The following is an 18088-nucleotide window of genomic DNA, read 5'->3' on the forward strand; positions in this document are numbered from 1 at the left end:
CACTTCCTTGTATATTTCTTTCTCTTCTTCCTCCAGTAAGACTCGCGCTAAGCGTAATGTGGATTGATTTTGCAATGAATGGAAGGATGCGAGGATCATGGATTTTCTCCCAGCCTGATCTTGTTTTAGCAAAGCAATTTGGAATCTCCTTGGTGATGGTGGTAGAATAGGATTTCTGTACAGCAGCCTTTTCCTAACCCGGTTTTTTTATTATTATTATTATTATTATTATTATTATTATTATTATTATTATTATTATTATTATTATTATTATTATTATTATTATTATTTTAAAGCCCCATATTGTATCTCCAAGCTTTCCAGTTAGCATACCCAAAGAAGCAGCATCTCCCAAATGCATATTGTATCCCACGTTTGCAAGACTTTGGGGCCTCCAGACCGTTTTTTGTTTTAAAAAGTAAAACATAAGACCTCAGGAGGGGGCGGGATGGATCAGTGGTTAAAGACCTTAAGCTTGCCAGTTGAAAAGCTTGACAGCCCAGGTTCGAGACCCAAGCACCGCAGGATGGAGTGAGCTCCCGTTACTTGCCTCAGCTGCTGCCCACTCAGCCTAGTGAAAGCATGCAAATGCGAGTAGATAAATAGGTACCACTTCAGTGGGAAGATAACAGCGTTCCCTGTGCCTTGGCGTATAGTCATGCTGACTACATGGCCATGGAAGATTCTTTGGACAATGCCAGCCCCCTTGGCTAGGAAATAGAGAGGAACACCACTCCTTAGAGTAGGAGAGGGGCATCTTTTACTAAGATCTCAAGAACAGATCTGTCTGCAGCCTTGCCTGTTGGTGCAGGAGAGAGGGTATCAGAGAGCGGGGAAAGATACCTAGCAAAAAAGCAGGGAGAGAACAGTTATTCCTATAGGATTTGGCTTCTCATTTTGCCCACTTTTTGCTTCAGTCCACATAGTCCCCTGGAAATTACTCCTGAGGATGCCTTGACCGGAAGTGGTGGGTGGGTGGAAGCTCCTGGCCCTGTTTTGGGTATGACCCGGTAGGCCACATAGCTGAGGTTCTTGGTAGGAAGTGTTGAAATCATTACACCTTGTGTGCTTATGTTTAAAATTCAATTTTTTTGCACAAAAAAAATGACTTGGCCCTTTAGGAAGGACATATGGGTAGTGCTTCTTGAGTTATCAGGAACCTACACAGGCAAAAGCATACTGAGAATAGTAAGAGTCACACAGTAACCATACAGATACACTGGGTTCTGATAAACAGAAAAATACTTTACTATTAGATGTAAAAACAAAAACACAATCCGAATAAACAGTCCAGGTCATACACACATAACAACAGATAAGCAACAGCAACAGTCCAGGGAGTATCCAAAATACAATGTCTTCTTACCGGTCTGAAGGTCAAGTACACAGTTCCTAAGGTTTAACACAGTAGTAAGCCAAAAAGCAAAAACAATGAGAGCAAAGAGAGAGAAGCCACGTTCCTAGCTCCCTCTTATGGCCGTTGGAAAAACTTACACACCCATTGGCCAATTAGCACCTTAAGGTTATAACATCATGGTTTATATATTTCCAACCCAACCAGGTAGGCTATAACCATATGCCTAACAGGTAGGAAAGGACTTTTCAGCTTTTCCATGTCCTTCAAAATAATAATAACAATAGTAATAGTAATAGTAAATAATAATAATAATAATAATAATAATAATAATAATAATAATAATAATAATAATAATAACAATAATAATAATAATAATAATAATAATAATAAAGGATAGATAGTGGTCACTAATAATGGACTGTTCTTACAGTGGCAACTTTATACCAGTAGAGGTTTAGGATTCTTGCATCCTTCATTAGGGCAGAGGTGGTTTGTTTTTGAGCTATGTAGAAAAGATTTACGGGGGAATCTTCAAATTGAGATATGCAACTACCTTTCTTAGCATTAAAGATGTACAAAGCTAATTCTGCTGTGATCCCCTCCCCCATTTTTTTTCATCCAGTTGGAGAGAAGAAAAAACGGCGAAAATGATGGAAGAGCTATACTATAATTCAGGCTTGCTTGAGTTTGAGTGTGAAATAACCTAGGTGCAAAGTAAAGAGAGAGAACAACTATAGAGCTACATGGAACAAATGCCCCAAACTTACCTGTCTCATTTAGACCATATTCTGGCTGTAGGTGTGGCACATTTGTCCTTTGCAAAAGGTCCTTAGTCTGCATATGGGAAGCAGCACCACGGAGAGATTTCCCCCCCCCCCCCCCGTGTATTAAAATGCGACGTGGGAGATATTTGAAAGAAAAGTGGAAAAAAATGAATGCTGCGTATCAACTTGTACTAAGAAAGCATTTAAAATAGAATCCTGAAAGCAAATACTGAAGTGGAGTATGGGGTCCTTGGTGCTCTCTGGATTGAAGAGAGTTGTCTTATCAGGGCAAGCCACTAGTATATAAAACTTAAGAGCAAACCCTTTCCCTTTTAGCACTGTTACATAGTTTGGTAATGGAATGTCTGCAAGAAAACCACCAAACTCATAGAGCAGGGGTCTTAAAACTTGGCCCTTTTATGACTTGTGGGCTTCGACTCCCAGAATTCCTCAGCTAGCGTGTCTGGCTGAGGAATTCTGGGAGTCGAAGTCCACAAGACATAAAAGGGCCAAGATTGAAGACCCCTGTCACAGAGCATCAAGGACTCCACCATTCAGCCCTAAATTACAAACATTCTCTTTTTATCAGAAGTGGAGTAACTGGGAAGCAAAGAAATGATGAAAAGCCAGCAGGCCATCCATTGTTCAAAGCCCTTCCACAGCCCTCTTTTGTGGCTTCTGCAAGTCCTCTCTAGTCACATGCATCAAAAATCGGGGTGGGGATGGCCAACTGTCACTGAAACAAGGCAAACCCCTTTAAAATATAAAAGTATTCAAAATAAAAAAAGCCTTGACACTGTGCACAGAATGGTCCAGATAGTTTTGCATCAGTGATCTGACATCAGTGATCTCTTGGTCCACCTATTTCCCCTAAGAAGGCTGCCCACCTGTGTTTGCCAGTTTCTTGCTTCCACCACCCCTTCCTTGCTTCCCTAAAAAGTACCAGAAAAAGCAGGAAATGAGAATTTTGACTTGACAGGACGTCACATGGGAGATAGCATCTTGCCGCAGTCAAGAAGGGAGAATATTGGAAGTTTAAAGGCTACTGCTAAGCTTGCAAGCCGCCCTGAGTCTTCGGAGAAGGGCGGGATATAAATGGAATTAAAATAAAAAATAAAAAAAAAATAAAAAGAAGGAAGTTTATTCAGTTAAAATGAGCCTGATTCAGAAAGCCCAGTTTAGCGTATTCACAAAAATACCTTCCTTCCCCCCCCCAAATGCAGTTCATAATATTTGTGTGTGTGGATTTGAAGCGCTGCTTTCGGCTTATTGTGATGGCTTATCTGGGGTTTGTCTTGAACAGCTTCCAAGATAAGTCTAGAAAGGAAGTCTCCGTTCACTTGTTTTCAAATGTTTTTCACATTAGATTCCTTCCAGCATTCTGGATTTCTTCCAGTTGTTCTGTTTTGAGATTTGTTACTGTTTGCCAGCCAAATCAGTTTGCAAAAGGCTGAAGGGTGGGGACTTGGTGTTAGCTGCTGTATTCCTCAGCTGCTGAAGTCGGATCCTGGATTGCTAAGTGAAAAATGCAGATCTGAGACGAGATAAACCTTTCTTTTTGAGGTATTTGCTGATGAAAGTATCCAGGCAGAAATGATCTATCACTTCGGATTATGTTGCCAGAACAGCAGTGGAAATGTAAGTACAGTTTGTAACAATGCTGGGGATGTTGAGAGAAAATTCAACCAGTTAAATTAGTTAAGAGGAAATGTCTCTTTTGTAAACATTGAAAATCTGGCATGCTTATCAAGATTTTCTGCTCCTGGCTTCTATAACTCACCTTTCAAAACAGAGAGTATACACTGTTAGAAACCTTTGTTGTTGTATTTTGGTGGATATGATTCATACTTCCATTTTTACCAAGCCGGGAAGCAATTACTGGTATATAGAAAGGTTAGCAATTGAATTAAGTAAAAGAAGAACTCTCCAATTTTGGATGGAAGGAGGCTGCTTCCTGGGAACCAAAGGCTGTGTTATGTTCAGAGATAAATAACTACTGTAGTTAAAAAAGAAAGATTACAGTCCTCTAAAGCTGAAGTCCAAGGAGTGTTATCCTGCTTGTCTGAATTAGCAAGTCAAGTGGGAAGGCCCCAAAGGAGAAAGAGGAATTCCAATAGCAAAGCTGTCACTTTGAATGAGAAGTGGAAGCAGGGCTGAACTTCAGCACCAAAAACCAGAAGCCCCAGCCACTGGGATTTTCAGATGACCATCTAGGCCAGGGGTTCCCAACCGTGGGTGCTCGCACACCCTGGGGATGTGAGACGATTATTCTGGGGTGTGAAAACTTGGGTTTTCAAAATTATAGCGCATGTGCATAATTTGTTGCTGCTGTTTCAAACTTTTGTAAGGGGTGCAAGAATATATCAGAAGAGTTCTAGGGGTACGGGGTATAGAAAAGGTTGGGAGCCCAAACTGCCGGCCCGCAGGCCGGATGTGTCATGCCGAAACCGTGCCCACTCCATTGCCAGCAATGGGGAAAAAGTCACGATACATCATAGGATGTTGCGAGTTTGACATCTAGAGAATTGTTTTCCGACCATGGCAACTTGAAGATGTGCGGACTTCAACTCCCAGAATTCCCCCAAATGGTATGCAAAATTTTGCCTTTCTTAAATGTAAACCCAGACCACACACTGTTTACCAAATATTAAGGTGATTATGTTGAAAAATTAATAAAGCATATTTTTTAAAAAAAACCTACCCAAAGTCACAGTCAGGTGGCATATACGTTTAACAAATTATATTTTCCTTTTTAAATCCTCCATTTTGCCTCCAGAATAACATTATTATTATTATTATTATTATTATTATTATTATTATTATTATTATTATTATTATTATTATATAATAATAATAATAATAATAATAATAATAATAATAATAATAATAATAATAATAATAATAATTCAGTTGTCCAAGGTCTAAGAGCCTTGGTGGAGCAGTGGGCTAATGCCTGCAATTAGTGCAGGTTCGAGTCCCACCAGGCTCAAGGTCGACTCAGCCTTCCATCCTTCCGAGGTAGGTAAAATGAGGACCCAGATTGTTGGGGGCAATTAAGCTGACTTTGTAATAATGCCGCTTGGGGGTGTGTGTGAAAGCCCTAATAAGCAGGCATATACATAGAATGAAGGCTACTGCTAAGCTTGTAAGCCGCCCTGAGTCTTCGGAGAAGGGCGGGATATAAATGGGATTAAAATAAAATAAATAAATAAATAAAATTAAATGATCAGCCTGGTAATTTCGCATTTATATATTATAAATATCAGCTAGAACCAACCGATCCCTTAATCCAGGGGTCCTCAACCTCGGCAACTTTTAAGACTTCAACTCCCAGCATTCCACAAGTCTTAAAAGTTGCCAAGGTTGAGGACCCCTGCCTTAAACTGAATAAGAGGAGGGAGGATTATGCCCGGTGCCTGCGTTAGAAGCTGCTCCCTGTAATTAAATCCAGATTAAAGTTGGGTCCTAAAACCTGCAGGAGAACATTCCCCCCCCCCCTTGGCTCCGTTCACACGACCTCCCCCCGCCCAGCCTAGCCCGTCGCGCCAAGCAGCCCAGGCAGGCACTTCCAGGAGAATGAAAGAAGGCGGAGCCCCCGAGGGGGCGTGGCGTGGCTAGGCGGAGCTCGCTCGCTGTCCCGTCGGTCGCCATGGAGACGGGCCCCGCGGCCTGACCCGCAACGAGGAGCCTTCGGTCCGCAGGGCCCAGCCTGAGGTAGCGGGGCCCCTCCCGGCATGGCCGCCCGGAACCACCGCTGAGCTGGAGGGGGGAAGGTGAGGAGAAGCCGGGGCGCCCCTCCGCTTCCTTGGGGGTCGAGCCGTTCCTTCTTTCGGGAGGCGGGGAGACGCTTCCTCTTGTCTCCCCCACCCCCAGAACCATCATCCGCAGCGCCCCCTCCTTTCTGGCCGGCTGCGGACGATGGGCCAGTCACGCCGGCTCCTCGGAAGGAGGCTTCCCCGCTCCCGTCTGGAAAGAGGCTGGCGGTTCCCGGGGGTGGGAAAGGAGCAAAGGCGGGGATGGGGAAGGGGCTTTTCGGGGGGGGGGAGGGCGGTGATCCCGGCCAAGGGGTGGGGGGCTTCATGGACAAGCCATCATTAAGCCAACGTGGCTTCAGGGCAGTGGGTGTAGTTTTTAAAACTGAAATGGCCTCCCTCTTACAGCAGCCCCTTCCTCAGCCTTGGCAGCTTTCAAATGGGTGGGCTTCCACAAGTCCTCAGAAACCTATAAGTGCCTGATGGGAGTGGTAATCCAGCACAGGGCAGTCCTCTACTTACGGCCACGACTCAGCCCAAAGTTTCTGTTGCTAAGCAAGGCGCTTAGGTCAGTTTTTGCCCTGGTTTGCGACCTTTCTTCCTCCCCCCCCCCCCCGGCCATTGATTTTGCTTGTCGGAAGCTGGCTGGGATGGTTACAAAATGGTCCTCGCATGATGTCGGGACGCTGCAAACGTCCTAAATACGAGCCAGTTGCCGACTGAATTTTGGTCAGGGATTACTGCAAGGGTCGTTTTAGGTGTGAAAAATGGTCATAAGTCTCTTTCACAATGCCTTTGTAACTTCAAGCAGTCCCTGAATGATTGTAAGTCAGCTGGCTGGCTGAGGAATTCTGGCAGTTGCAAGTCCACAAGTCTTAAAAGTTGCCAAGTTTGAAGACCCCTGTTGTAAGTCAAGGATTACCTGTAAGTGGGAAGGTATCCATATCGGGTATGTGAAAACTTTGACTGTTCTTGATAGAGGTCCCTTACCGGTCTCTGTGTGGCTTTCTGGTAATCCATTCATGTAATCCAGTATTTAGCTTGTGGATTTGCAAGGAGTCCTTGCTTAACAATCCCTTGTTCAGGAACTTCTTGGACTTATTACAGCGCTGAATAAGTGGAATTTACGACCAAGCCTCTGATATATATGCTCAAATATGTTTGCATTTTCCCTCTGAACCATGCTAAATAACTCACTGCTTTTTATGATACATAGGCAACTATTTATCAGGGAGGAGCTTCCCCTTTTTCTTGGCCTGATGCAGAAATTATTGTTCTGGAACGTACTTAACTAGAAACGCGGAAACGTAGATCAGTTCGTTGATAGTATACATATGTATAAAAGCCCTTTTAATGGATGATTCTTAATTGAAGAGGAAGTGTTGCTTAGCCCAGGATCTCTTTTTTTCAAATGAGCAACAAAGGAAGCTAACCAAAACCAGTATTTTTGCATGAAACTGTCATGGATCACGAAGAACTGAAAACATGCATGTGTGCATGTCCTTCAAATTCTGCTTTGTCATTTGGCCAGTGAAGTTATTGGACAGCGTGTCCTTTTCAGGTCTTATAGCCCAGTTTCAGTTTGTAGAATATCACTGTACGGTCCCGACAATTTAGGAATAGGTGGGATTATTATAATGATAGCAATTTGCAGGCAAGGAGTCAGTCACACAAACTGCTCCTCAGTGGGCAAAGGTTATCTAGGACAAAGAGCCCTGCGATTGGTGTGAGATTGTTTTCTATTGGATTGTTTTGAAAGCAAATCATGTTTTTATGGTATGAAGTGGAATTTAAGCTCTTAGGCTAAGCAAATAGAGACACACTTTTTCATATTCTCAAAAATGCTTCAGTCGTTCTGATTTTGCTCATCTTTTATTTTATTCGCAGAGAAAGACTGTGGACCTTATGAGAACATTTTAAGAACTACATGATTGGATTAAGGGAGGCCTGAACTGTAAGACTGAGGCAATTACCTTCAGGCTGGGGTAAGGGGAGCCCGTATGATCTGTGGCACTTTTCTAGTTTTACAAGTTTCAGTTAATCCAGATTTAAATGTTGATGTGATGTGTGATGTTTCCCTCTGCTTCCTGTCCATTTGCAGTGTATGTCACATACAGTATAGTGGCATATTGAATCCCCTGTTTTTCATTCAGGACTTTCTTAATGAAAATGTACTGGATGTATTCGCACTTTGTCCTGTAAAGAGCCTAATGCTGCTTCTCTTTATGGTTATTTATTAAAGTCTGAGTATTAAAAATGAGGTTCATTTCGGGAGAGGCTCTTGTAATGGACCTCTTCCAGTACACATGCACACAATATGCAAAGCAGAGCTATTGGGAAATGTGGGAAACGCCATTTGATGTATGTTCAGAGCAACAGCTTCTGAGCCCCTGTAAGAAAATTGTACACTTCTTCCAAAGGGTAACCTAGCAGCTGGCAGTTCTTAGCCATTTAGTTCTGCCCAAGTCAGCCTCCAAGGAACAGGCTGTGATATTTTTATTTTGGCTAAATGGGTTGCCTTTTCTTAAAAAAAAACAAAACAAAAAACTTTTTGGTCTCTGGTGTGGCGTTGCCCTCTCTGTGATTTTCTGGGAAGCTTTCCTGCACAAAACGTTCCACCTGCAGAAAGGTTTGTATTTTAAATATGCTTTCTGCAGCTTTTTCAGCGAAAATACATTTTTCTCCATTCTTCCTTTTCTATTTTTTTGTTTGTTTGTTTGTTTTACTCTCCCTCTTATCCGCTGCAGATGAACATCTGCAGTAAGCCACCTAACAAGACAGCCCCGGAGAAGACTTCTGAAACAGCTTTTGAAGTTCAGTCTCAGCACGCCAGGAGAAATGGCTGGAGTTGGCCCCCTCACCCCTTCCAGTTCATTGCCTGGTTACTTTTCTTCTTCTTTGCCCTGGTTGGTTTTGGCATCCTTGTGCCTCTCCTGCCCGTTCGCTGGGTACCCGCTGGGTACATTGTATCCTTTCCATCTGGCAAATACGGTTATTCCGAATCCAGGTGGGGCGCAAAGGTCGTCGTTTAGGAATGGTGAAAAACTTTCATTCGTAAAAATCGCCAGCGCTTCTGTCCACCTCCTGTCTGCTTTCCCCCATTTTGTGCATCTGTTGTCTTTAAACGGCAGTTTACCCTTTTCACAATTCTGGTAGTCCTCGACTTACAGCAGTTCGTTTCGTGACTATTCAAAGTCACAACGGCACTGGAAAACGTGATTTATGACTGTCTTTCACACGACCATTGCAGCGTCCCCCCACCCAGGGTCATGTGATCAAGATTCGGATGCTTGGCGACTGACACACACTGATGCATACCGACCCCGGGTTGCGGTGGATCCCAGGGTCACACGATCAAATTGTGCAGCCTTCTAATGAGCAGAGTCAGCGGGACGCAAGATTCACTTAACAGCTGTGGCAAGAAAGGTCCTAAAAGGGGATAAAGCTCGCTTAACAACTCTTTCGTTTAGCAGCGGAAATGTTGGGCTGAATTGTAGTGGTAAGTCGAGGACTACCTGCAGACACAATACTGCTTTTGTTAACAATTCCTTTTGCTGTCGGAATACTTTCAGTCACTTTTTGCCTCTCCTGTGCTTTTTTTTTCTGGGCTTCTGTGAAGAAGCAATGATTTGCATCTTTCAAGCTAGCCAGAACCAGTTGTTGTTGTTTTTTAACTGAAAGGATTTTTAACCCTTGTGGCATTCTTTTCCGTGGAAATTTAAGAATATCGATAAATCTGAGAGACGAGCCTTAACTGCGCCCTTTTCAGTGTCCTGGAGTCTTCTTTCTCTGCCACCTAGTAGTTCACCTTACAGCAGTCTCCGTTGACCCGGCCGATGACAGTGTGCGAAAGAAGAATTACCAGGGGCCACTGACTGCATTTAATCGCAGCCAACACGCTCACGTCATTGAAAATCGTCACTGTCACATCTGTGATGTTGATGTGTGAGTATTTGTTTTGCCTTCCTTATAGGAGTTTGTGAGCTAACGGCACCAATTCCTTTCTCAAGGCAACCATCAGCGCTAGAAATCCTCAGAGAAAACTCAGTGTTTTACAGCTATTGTTGTTATATAATGCCTTGGTTGACTGTCACTGGACTGTAATAGAACTGGCTGGATTCACATGTCACGCTGAACATAATGTGGCTTGTTTGGTTTTGGTTAAGGGTATTGTGTAAACACGAACATTGTGTTTTGTAAACTGTGACTTATGGCTTCGTCTGTTGTATGAACCAGTCAATTGTATTTATTCAATAAGTCATGGTTAAACAAACAGTTTAGCATAATAGATGACTCAACCGTGACCTTGTGAATTAAAATAACCACTGGGGGGTCTTAAACAAGTGCTCCTTTTTTCCTCATCTCTGCACCTTTCCTCCATTAAGAGTATAGCTACACCCATGATTTTTTAAAATTAGCTCAAATTCTTTCTTTCTTACTTCATGCCAGGTAACTAAATTGGGCTGGTCACCTGAGATCACTGGTAGTGCAGTATACCTTGACAAAATTTTGTAAGACCTGCTGTTTTCACAATGCACAATTCCTGCAGTGATATTTTGGTTACAAGATCAAAAATGTTAGAACAGTCCTACTTAGAAGTGCAGGCTTGGTGAATGACAAGGCAGCGAACTCACATGCATTTTAGTGGAATTATTCTACATGTAAGAACAGACTTAATTGGAAACAACATGCATTAATTAGTTCTTTACTCTTTTAATTTTTTTTGGTACACATCTAATTTAGCCCCCTAAATTAATCTGGGAAAACAACTGCAGAGTATAATTAGCTCCTTTCTCTCTCTCCCTGTTTTATTATTAGGAGCTCCAGATCAAAACATTGTGGGTCCTGTAACAAATGCGTATGTGGCTTTGATCATCACTGCATGTGGCTCAACAACTGTGTGGGAGAGAAAAATTATTGGTATGGTTTTGTCTATCACACATTAGCCCATTAAGCAAAGCCTGTGTACAGTCCTCACTGTACATATAGTCCTTGACCTACGACCACAGTTGAGCCCAGAATTTATGCTGCTAAGTGAGATATGTGTTAAGTGAGTTTTGCCCCATCTTATGACCTTTCTTGCCACACTTGTTAAGTGAATCACTGCGTTTGTTAATTTAGTAACACGGTTCCAAAGTGAATCTGGCTTTCCCCATTGACTTTGCTTGTCAGAAGGTCGCAACAGGGGAATCACATGACCCCGGGGACACTGCGACCGTCATAAATGTGAGTCAGTTGCCGAGCGTCTGAATTTTGATCACATGACCATGGGGATGCTGCAATGGTGGTCAAGTGTGAAAAACGGTCCTAAGTCATTTTTTTTCAGTGCCGTCGTAACTTTGAACCATCACTAAATGGACTGTTGTTACTCGGGGACCACCTGTACATCTGTCAGGGTTAGGAACGGCACAGTTTCTTTGCCAGAGATTCTCATTGCTATATGTGACAGCCATGCCTGAAAATTGATTTCTCTTGTGTTTCATTGTGAAGATGCTAAAAATTCCTTTGTTTCTTTGACAGGCTGTTTCTGAACAGTGTAATATCTGCCATCCTGGGCCTTCTCCTAATCCTGCTTGTTGCTTTCTATGTCTTTGTTCAATTCTTCCTTGATCCCATGAAGTTACGCACTGGACATCACTTTGAAGGTACCTTCCTACAACCTGCATGGAGGAACTACCCCATCATGGCAATTTCTCCTTTGTCTCCCTTCATCCTCTTGGTCGGAAGCACTGCGTGGATAAGTATCCCAATGATCAGTCACTGTTATACACTTGTTTCCTGAGAAAAGATATCCAAAGTTTGGGCAATCTAGATATTGCCCCCAAGGCTTGACAGTCCATTAAAGTGATTTGCACAAATATGTCGGTGATGAAGATTTAGCTCCTCTTCTCCTTTTGGTCTGTGTCCTTTTCTAGGCGTGAAGAACCAAACAGATGTCTGGTTTGTGTTCCTTCCTGTTGCTCCAGTTAAGACAAAAGCACCTGCAATTTTGACTTTGGCTGGACTGCTGATAACTCTGGGGTTACTGACTCTGTTCCTGTTGGGCCACCTGTTAGTCTTTCATATTTATCTCAGTAGGTACCCCTTTCTTCTGGTTTTTCCTTCTCACTTCAGTTCAACTGTGCATGTCCTTCCTCATACGTGCATCTATACACTATCACATTCTTCGTGTGAATGCGGCTAGAAGCATTTTGTCTTGAGTCAAAACCATTTCTGTGTAATTATGTAAGATTACATAAGGTGAGGCCCAACATACCTGAAGAGCAGTGGACTGGAGACAGTGATTTGGCTAGAGGCTGTTGCATCCAACTGGATTGCTGTACTTTAGTTTCGTTTTTTTTTTAATCCCATTTATATCCCGCCCTTCTCCGAAGACTCAGGGCGGCTTACAATCTAAAGCACAAATCAATGTGCTTTGCAATAGCCTTCATTCTATGTATATGCCTGCTTATTAGGTCTTTCGCCACCCCCAAGCGACATTATTACAAAGTCAGCTTAATTGCCCCCAACAATCTTGGTCCTTAGTTACACATCTGCAAACATTACTTGTCTGAACTGGAGGATTTGCATCCAATGGTTACTTAGCCATTCTTGATTTAACAGGGGCTGTAGTATAACCTCGTTCATTAATAATCAGCAAATCACTCATTTAAATAGTCTTTCCCCCCCCCACTCCAAAGCATCGTTTTGAGCTCTTCCATCATAGCATCTTAATTCATGTCTCGTTCTAGGGTCTTTGAAGTGAATTAATTTTCTGTCCTTCTCTTTAGTGTGGCACCGAATGACCACCTATGAATATATCGTCCAACAGCGTCCCCATCAAGAAGTGAAGGATCCTGAGAAGCAGCCAGAATTCTACCCTCCCCCAACAAGGCCCATTCAGGCAAGGCTGCAGCTTTTGTTTAAATAAAGGTGTATTTCTGACATACCCAGAAGGCAACTCATTCATAATATTTCCTTCTAACGTTGCTTTAATTTTGTTACCTGTAAAGTTTGGAGCTTACGTATTTTCCCCACTGTAGGAGATAGAGTGGGACTTTCAGACTTTATGCTGTTATTATAGCAATAGCAATGGTACTTACTTGCAGTATATACTGCTTCACAGTGCTTTACAGCTCTCTCTAAGCAGTTTACAGCATCAGCATATTGCCCCCCAACAATCTGGGTCCTCCTTTTACCGACCTCGGAAGGATGGAAGGCCGAGTCAACCTTGAGCTGGTGAGAATCGAACTGCTGGCTGTAAGCAGAATTAGTCTGCACTACTGCATTCTAACCACTGTGTCACCATGGCTCTATGAGAGCTAGTGCATTATGAGAGCTAGTGCAAGAAGATAATCATTTTTTTAATATTACAGTAAAAGTATTAGACAATCATAGAGACAGTTCTTTTGAATTGATCCATCCTAATTAAATCTCAGAACAGCACAATGTCTTTTCTTGGAAATCAAAATTGGTTATATGGCCTAAGAAAGTAATCCAGTTATTTGGACATGCTGAGATCTTCAGCACCCAGTGAGGGTCCATAAGTCTGCTGGCTCGTTCTGTTTTTTGAGGTGAACAGTTGGATAAACCAGTGAGCTGAATGCAAATACTTGATACATAAGCAAAGCTGCCCTAAGCTAAAACTGAGTTGCTAAAGTGAGTGATTTGGGATAGCAGAAGGTATTAAACACTTGATATTGTTACTCCTCCTTCAAACATTCCATTTTTATCAAGTGAAATAGAAACAGTAAACAGTGCAGTACTTTGTTTCCAGAAGCACAGAGATAGCATGGGTGGACTTTGCTACACCCTAGAATAAATATCCTTGTAGCAACATACTAAAGGCTGAGATTTAGGGGCTGGCTCATGGTCTCCTCATGATCAGCCTCACCCACTGTGTATTTAAGCCATGTTTTCCACAATCCAAGGCCAACACAATGATCATCGCATCTTTCTAGCTGTTTTGAAGATCACTTGCAAATATGAGGTTGCTAAGGTTTAAACTGAGGCTTCTTAAAATTATGGGATGCTTCTCCTTGGGGTCAGGAACGATTTGAAGGGAGGGAGGTCATTTTTTTTTCCAACCGTAGGCAACGCTCCTGATTTTGTCTGTGCAAAGGCTGCAGCAGGCCATTACTAAAATAGCTTGTTTGTTTTAGGATTTGCAATTTTATGCAGGGAGTCTTGGATATAGCAACCCTGAGGTGCAGGTGGAGAACCCATCAGGATTACCATCTGGGAGAGAGTAAGTAGAATGAAAGCAAAGTTAGATTTCCCTGAATTTGTGACAGTGGATGATGTGTTTTGCATTGACAGTAAACTTTATATTAAATATAATTTTCCAAGCTTCTTAGAAATCACACAGCTTTCTTAACAGTAAATACAAATGGGAATTTATATCTCTATTTGGCTTTTGTTGATAAGTAGAAGAAATAAAACCAAATCAGCAGCAACGCTAAGAGTAGAATTCAGCAGAAAATAATAGCAATAAAAACAACATTAAATGTCATAGCAAAGCAATGTTAAATAATACTGAGTGGCCTAAATTCTGCAAAAAAAAATGGGGGGATTTTATGTGGCCTTGCTCATAATAAATTGATAATGCTTAGGGCTAAATCAGGAGTGGCCAGCCCACAATCTCTCTGTGATCCTCCACCATTTTTTCTTTGGCCCACATACTTACTCCATTGGCCAAAGGATCTTCCTCCTCCATTAGCCGGTTGAAAAAAGCAACATAGCTTAGAAGGAAGACAATTGGGAAACCAGTATTTTTAAAAATTAGGATTATCAGTTTAGTAATAGCAATGGGAAGTCAATTATTTGTACCAAAATGTTAACCCTACCCAGATGGGCAATCGTACGCAAGCAAGACCTATGCAGACTTTACATCTTGGACTGTGATCAAGATGAATACACACTTTGTGGAAAGTGTGATGGGATTTTCCCACATTCATTTTTTAAACGGAGTCCCCGTGAATGTTTTGTAACACTTCTGAGATGTCTCCTCATTGGGCTAAGTTGCTATTTATGAACTGAGCCAGGGGTCCCCAACCCCTGGTCCCTGGACCAGTACCCGGCTGTGGCATGCCAGCAACAACCGGGTCGCACAAACAAGCAAAGCCCCATCCGCGAGACGCAGGCAACACACAAAACCACACACCCTCCGAGACGTGGAAAAACTTCTCTTCACGGAACTGGCCCCTGGGGACCTCTGAACTTGCCCACTGTCCCTTGATTGCTACCTCTATCTGCTCTTCATTCTTTTCCCAGCCCCTCTACAATGACTCAGATCAGGTTACTGGGAGGAAGCAACTCATTGCTACTAGGTGTTCAAATAAACTGTAATAATGTAAGGCCATCTTTATGGTCTAAACATGGACGCTTTTCAGGTTGACTGGGATGTGAAGAAGAATCAGTGCCCTGTCTTCTGTTTCAGCCTACCCAAGTTTTGTATCCGCAACGATGGCATAGACAGCAAGACCATGCCATCTTCTGAACTTCCAGATTTGCAGTCTGGAGACCAGCGACAGGTAAGAGTTGTGTAACTGAAGCTTAGCCTGACGGGTTGCATTACACACTCATGTGACTGACTGGGTCACCCTAGCATACTTTCCATTTCATCAGGAATCAACAATCTTTCATGGCTTATGTATTTGGCATTTCCTATTCCATGCATGTTTTATTTAGTTATTTGTAGAAGAGTTGTTATCTGTGTTTTGGCTGGCAAAAAATAATAATATAGAAGTGTTTCTTTGTTGCCATTGTAAGGAATAAAGTCTTTGGTGCTGTTAAAAATGTTACCGTCTTGAGTTTTGTAGCAAAAGGTATATATTGGTTCTTTGCTCTTCATGCTTTAATCAAAACTATGCAGTCATTTTTTAAAAATCCTTTATTTCAGAAATAGGAGGAAAGACTAGTTGCATTTTAAAATCAATGTCACCACACTAATGGCAGCCAGTAGCACCTTGGCACACATTTTAAGATGTGTGGACTTCCCAGAATTTTCCCGTTCACCCATGAAGTCTGGGCGTTAAAGTCTTAAGTTCTCCAAGGTTGAAAAACAGTATCTATAGATCTTTATCTCACCTCCCCCCTTCCCCATCCCAGCCTTAATAATCTAAACTGGAAAGCAGTGACTACTCCAAGATTCTTTGAGATCCTATTACTGAGAAAAAAATACTGGATTTCCCAAAGTGTCACACTTTGCTGAGCACACTTTAAAGGGTAAAGTTGTACGTTCATGAAAATTGTCACTGAATTCTTTCCCCAAAGATCTCTGAGTGGCTAGATAGTATCTCACGCTGTCTCCTTCATCTTATATTATCCTTATAAGAATCCTGTAAACAAGAGTAGATGGCTTCGTCCAACTAAGCTTCATAGCTGGGTGGGAATTTGGACCGGGTTGTCTGATAACCGTAATCAGCGAAGTCATATTGATCCCAAATGAATGCCACTTTGCTCTGTTGTGTAGCTTCAGAAGAAGAAGAAGAAGAAGAAGCGGAAGAAGTTGCAGAAGGTTTCCTCCTCTGTGTTGGAAGAAAACTCCAAGGTGATACTTGCCCCGTGGACCTCTCTTCCAGTGTTACAGTCAGGTAAGACCGGCAGCCCAGAAATTCCATCCTAAAGGTGTCACGGGACCCCTTTTTGCCTAACGAGAATCCTGGAGATTTAAATGTAAAGCTGCCCAATGACTTGCGAATAGCCAAGTTTTTCTACTAGCTACACCTAGTAAAGCAGAACAAAGGTACAAAACTCATTTAACTTTCCCCTAGTTTCTTGCTGCCGCTCGCACGATCTCCAAGAAGCCCCATTGCTGTAGAAGGAGGGAAGTAACCATTTCTGCTACCCTCTCCTTCCTTCCTTCCTTGTTTTCAGAATCGTCCATCACTACCGCCCCCTCTTCAACCTCCTCATCCTCCAGCCTCCACCCCCTTGCACCAGCTGGTCCTCCTAAAGCAGCCGTACCCACCGGCAGCCTGGGCCCAGTCCAAGCTGCAGGTCCTCCAGCTGACTATCACTCCGAGTCAGCAGAGTCCATGGAGGAGATCCCTGTGGCTCAGACCCGTCTGGGGAGCAGGGCCACAAGCGGAGCTCCCAACAGCGGTCCTCGGCGCCTTCCTTTTCCCGCAGTCTACTCGAAGGACGCAGGGGAGAAGCACCGAAATGCTGGGCACGGCACCAAAAGCAGGAACTCTCAGCCAGCCAGGGCTCAGCAAGCCGAAGAGCTGGAACTGTCTCCTAAGATCCCGGATGTGTTTGTGAGCAGAAGTAGCGGGGAACCTCCCGTCCCCAATCTCTGGTCTGGCGAGACCCCGTCTGAACCTTCTCACAGAAAATGTTCCAGCAAAAGGCACGTGGATGATCAGAAGTACCACGTTTGGGAGTCGGGCCCTAGTTCGACAGCAGCCTAGATGCCTGGTGGCCTAAGAGCTATTAACAGCCGAGAGAGAAGCAATAGTGTGTGGCCTGCTCACTCTCCAAATATATTGGTGTTCATGGATTGAATCTCGAGTGATCTGTCTTGCTCTCTGGAGCAGGCTGGTATTTGTATTTATTATTAATGCCTTTTATTCACGGGGAAACAGGGCAATTCCTTTCCTGTGGTTGTTCAGGAAGATAAATCATTCGCCTCTGGAGGGCAGCCAAAGGGTAGAGTTAGCAGCCTCCCTAACAGGCGTACCGGGGTTTTGAAGATTTCAGGACTAAGCTTTGCAGATGCTTAGATTTATGACCTGAGCTCTCTTATAGGCCTCGACAAAACAATCCCGCTTCCCTGGAGTTCTTTGGGAGAGCCAAAAGTTGCTCTGTTCTGCCCCTTCGGCAGAGTAGGGAATCGGAAAGAGTACTCGTCCTCCTTTGTGCTTTCCTCTGGGAAACATTTACTCTGTGCTTGTGTCTGAAAGGAAGACGCAAAAGGCGTTGTTTCCACTTAGCCTTTTTCCTTTTCTCTGCTGCTTCTTCTTGCCTTACAATGCAACCTCACGTTTGGGGGTTTTTTGAAGGCTGGTGCGGAGCGCTTGCATAAATTTGGAGAGATCCGAGCCAGTTTCTTCATGTGGACACCTTCCTTTGAGAACCTCTTCCTTGGTAACCCAAAACTCTTGGAATGCATGATGGATCTTGGGTAAGAAGATCCATCATAAGACATCTCTAGCAGATCTGGGAGCCAGGAATGCAGCAAGGCAGTTGTCTGTTTCATGGCTCCTTGGATCTTTCGGGGGCCTTATTTTTTT

At 43.2% G+C, this 18088-nt stretch overlaps 1 protein-coding gene across 2 annotated transcripts; it reads left to right on the forward strand.

Moving 5' to 3' along the window:
- The first annotated feature begins 1673 nt into the window (after positions 1-1673).
- Positions 1674-17360, forward strand: ZDHHC1 (zDHHC palmitoyltransferase 1). Of its 2 annotated transcripts, none has more exons than XM_081336026.1 (12): positions 1674-3759; positions 7761-7858; positions 8621-8839; positions 9643-9818; positions 10692-10793; positions 11394-11518; positions 11789-11947; positions 12644-12756; positions 14015-14100; positions 15292-15385; positions 16327-16447; positions 16731-17360. In XM_081336026.1, the coding sequence occupies exons 3-12, from the start codon at positions 8621-8623 to the stop codon at positions 17264-17266; spliced, it is 1731 nt and encodes a 576-aa protein (XP_081192152.1). In that variant the 5' UTR covers positions 1674-3759; positions 7761-7858; the 3' UTR covers positions 17267-17360. The 2 variants fall into 2 exon arrangements, with proteins under 2 accessions (XP_081192152.1, XP_081192153.1); XM_081336027.1 differs by lacking the exon at positions 1674-3759 and adding an exon at positions 5757-5894.
- The last annotated feature ends 728 nt before the right edge of the window (positions 17361-18088 follow it).

Source organism: Vipera berus (assembly GCF_964194415.1).
Source record: "Vipera berus genome assembly, chromosome: 10".
Classification (NCBI taxonomy): Eukaryota; Metazoa; Chordata; class Lepidosauria; order Squamata; family Viperidae; genus Vipera; species Vipera berus.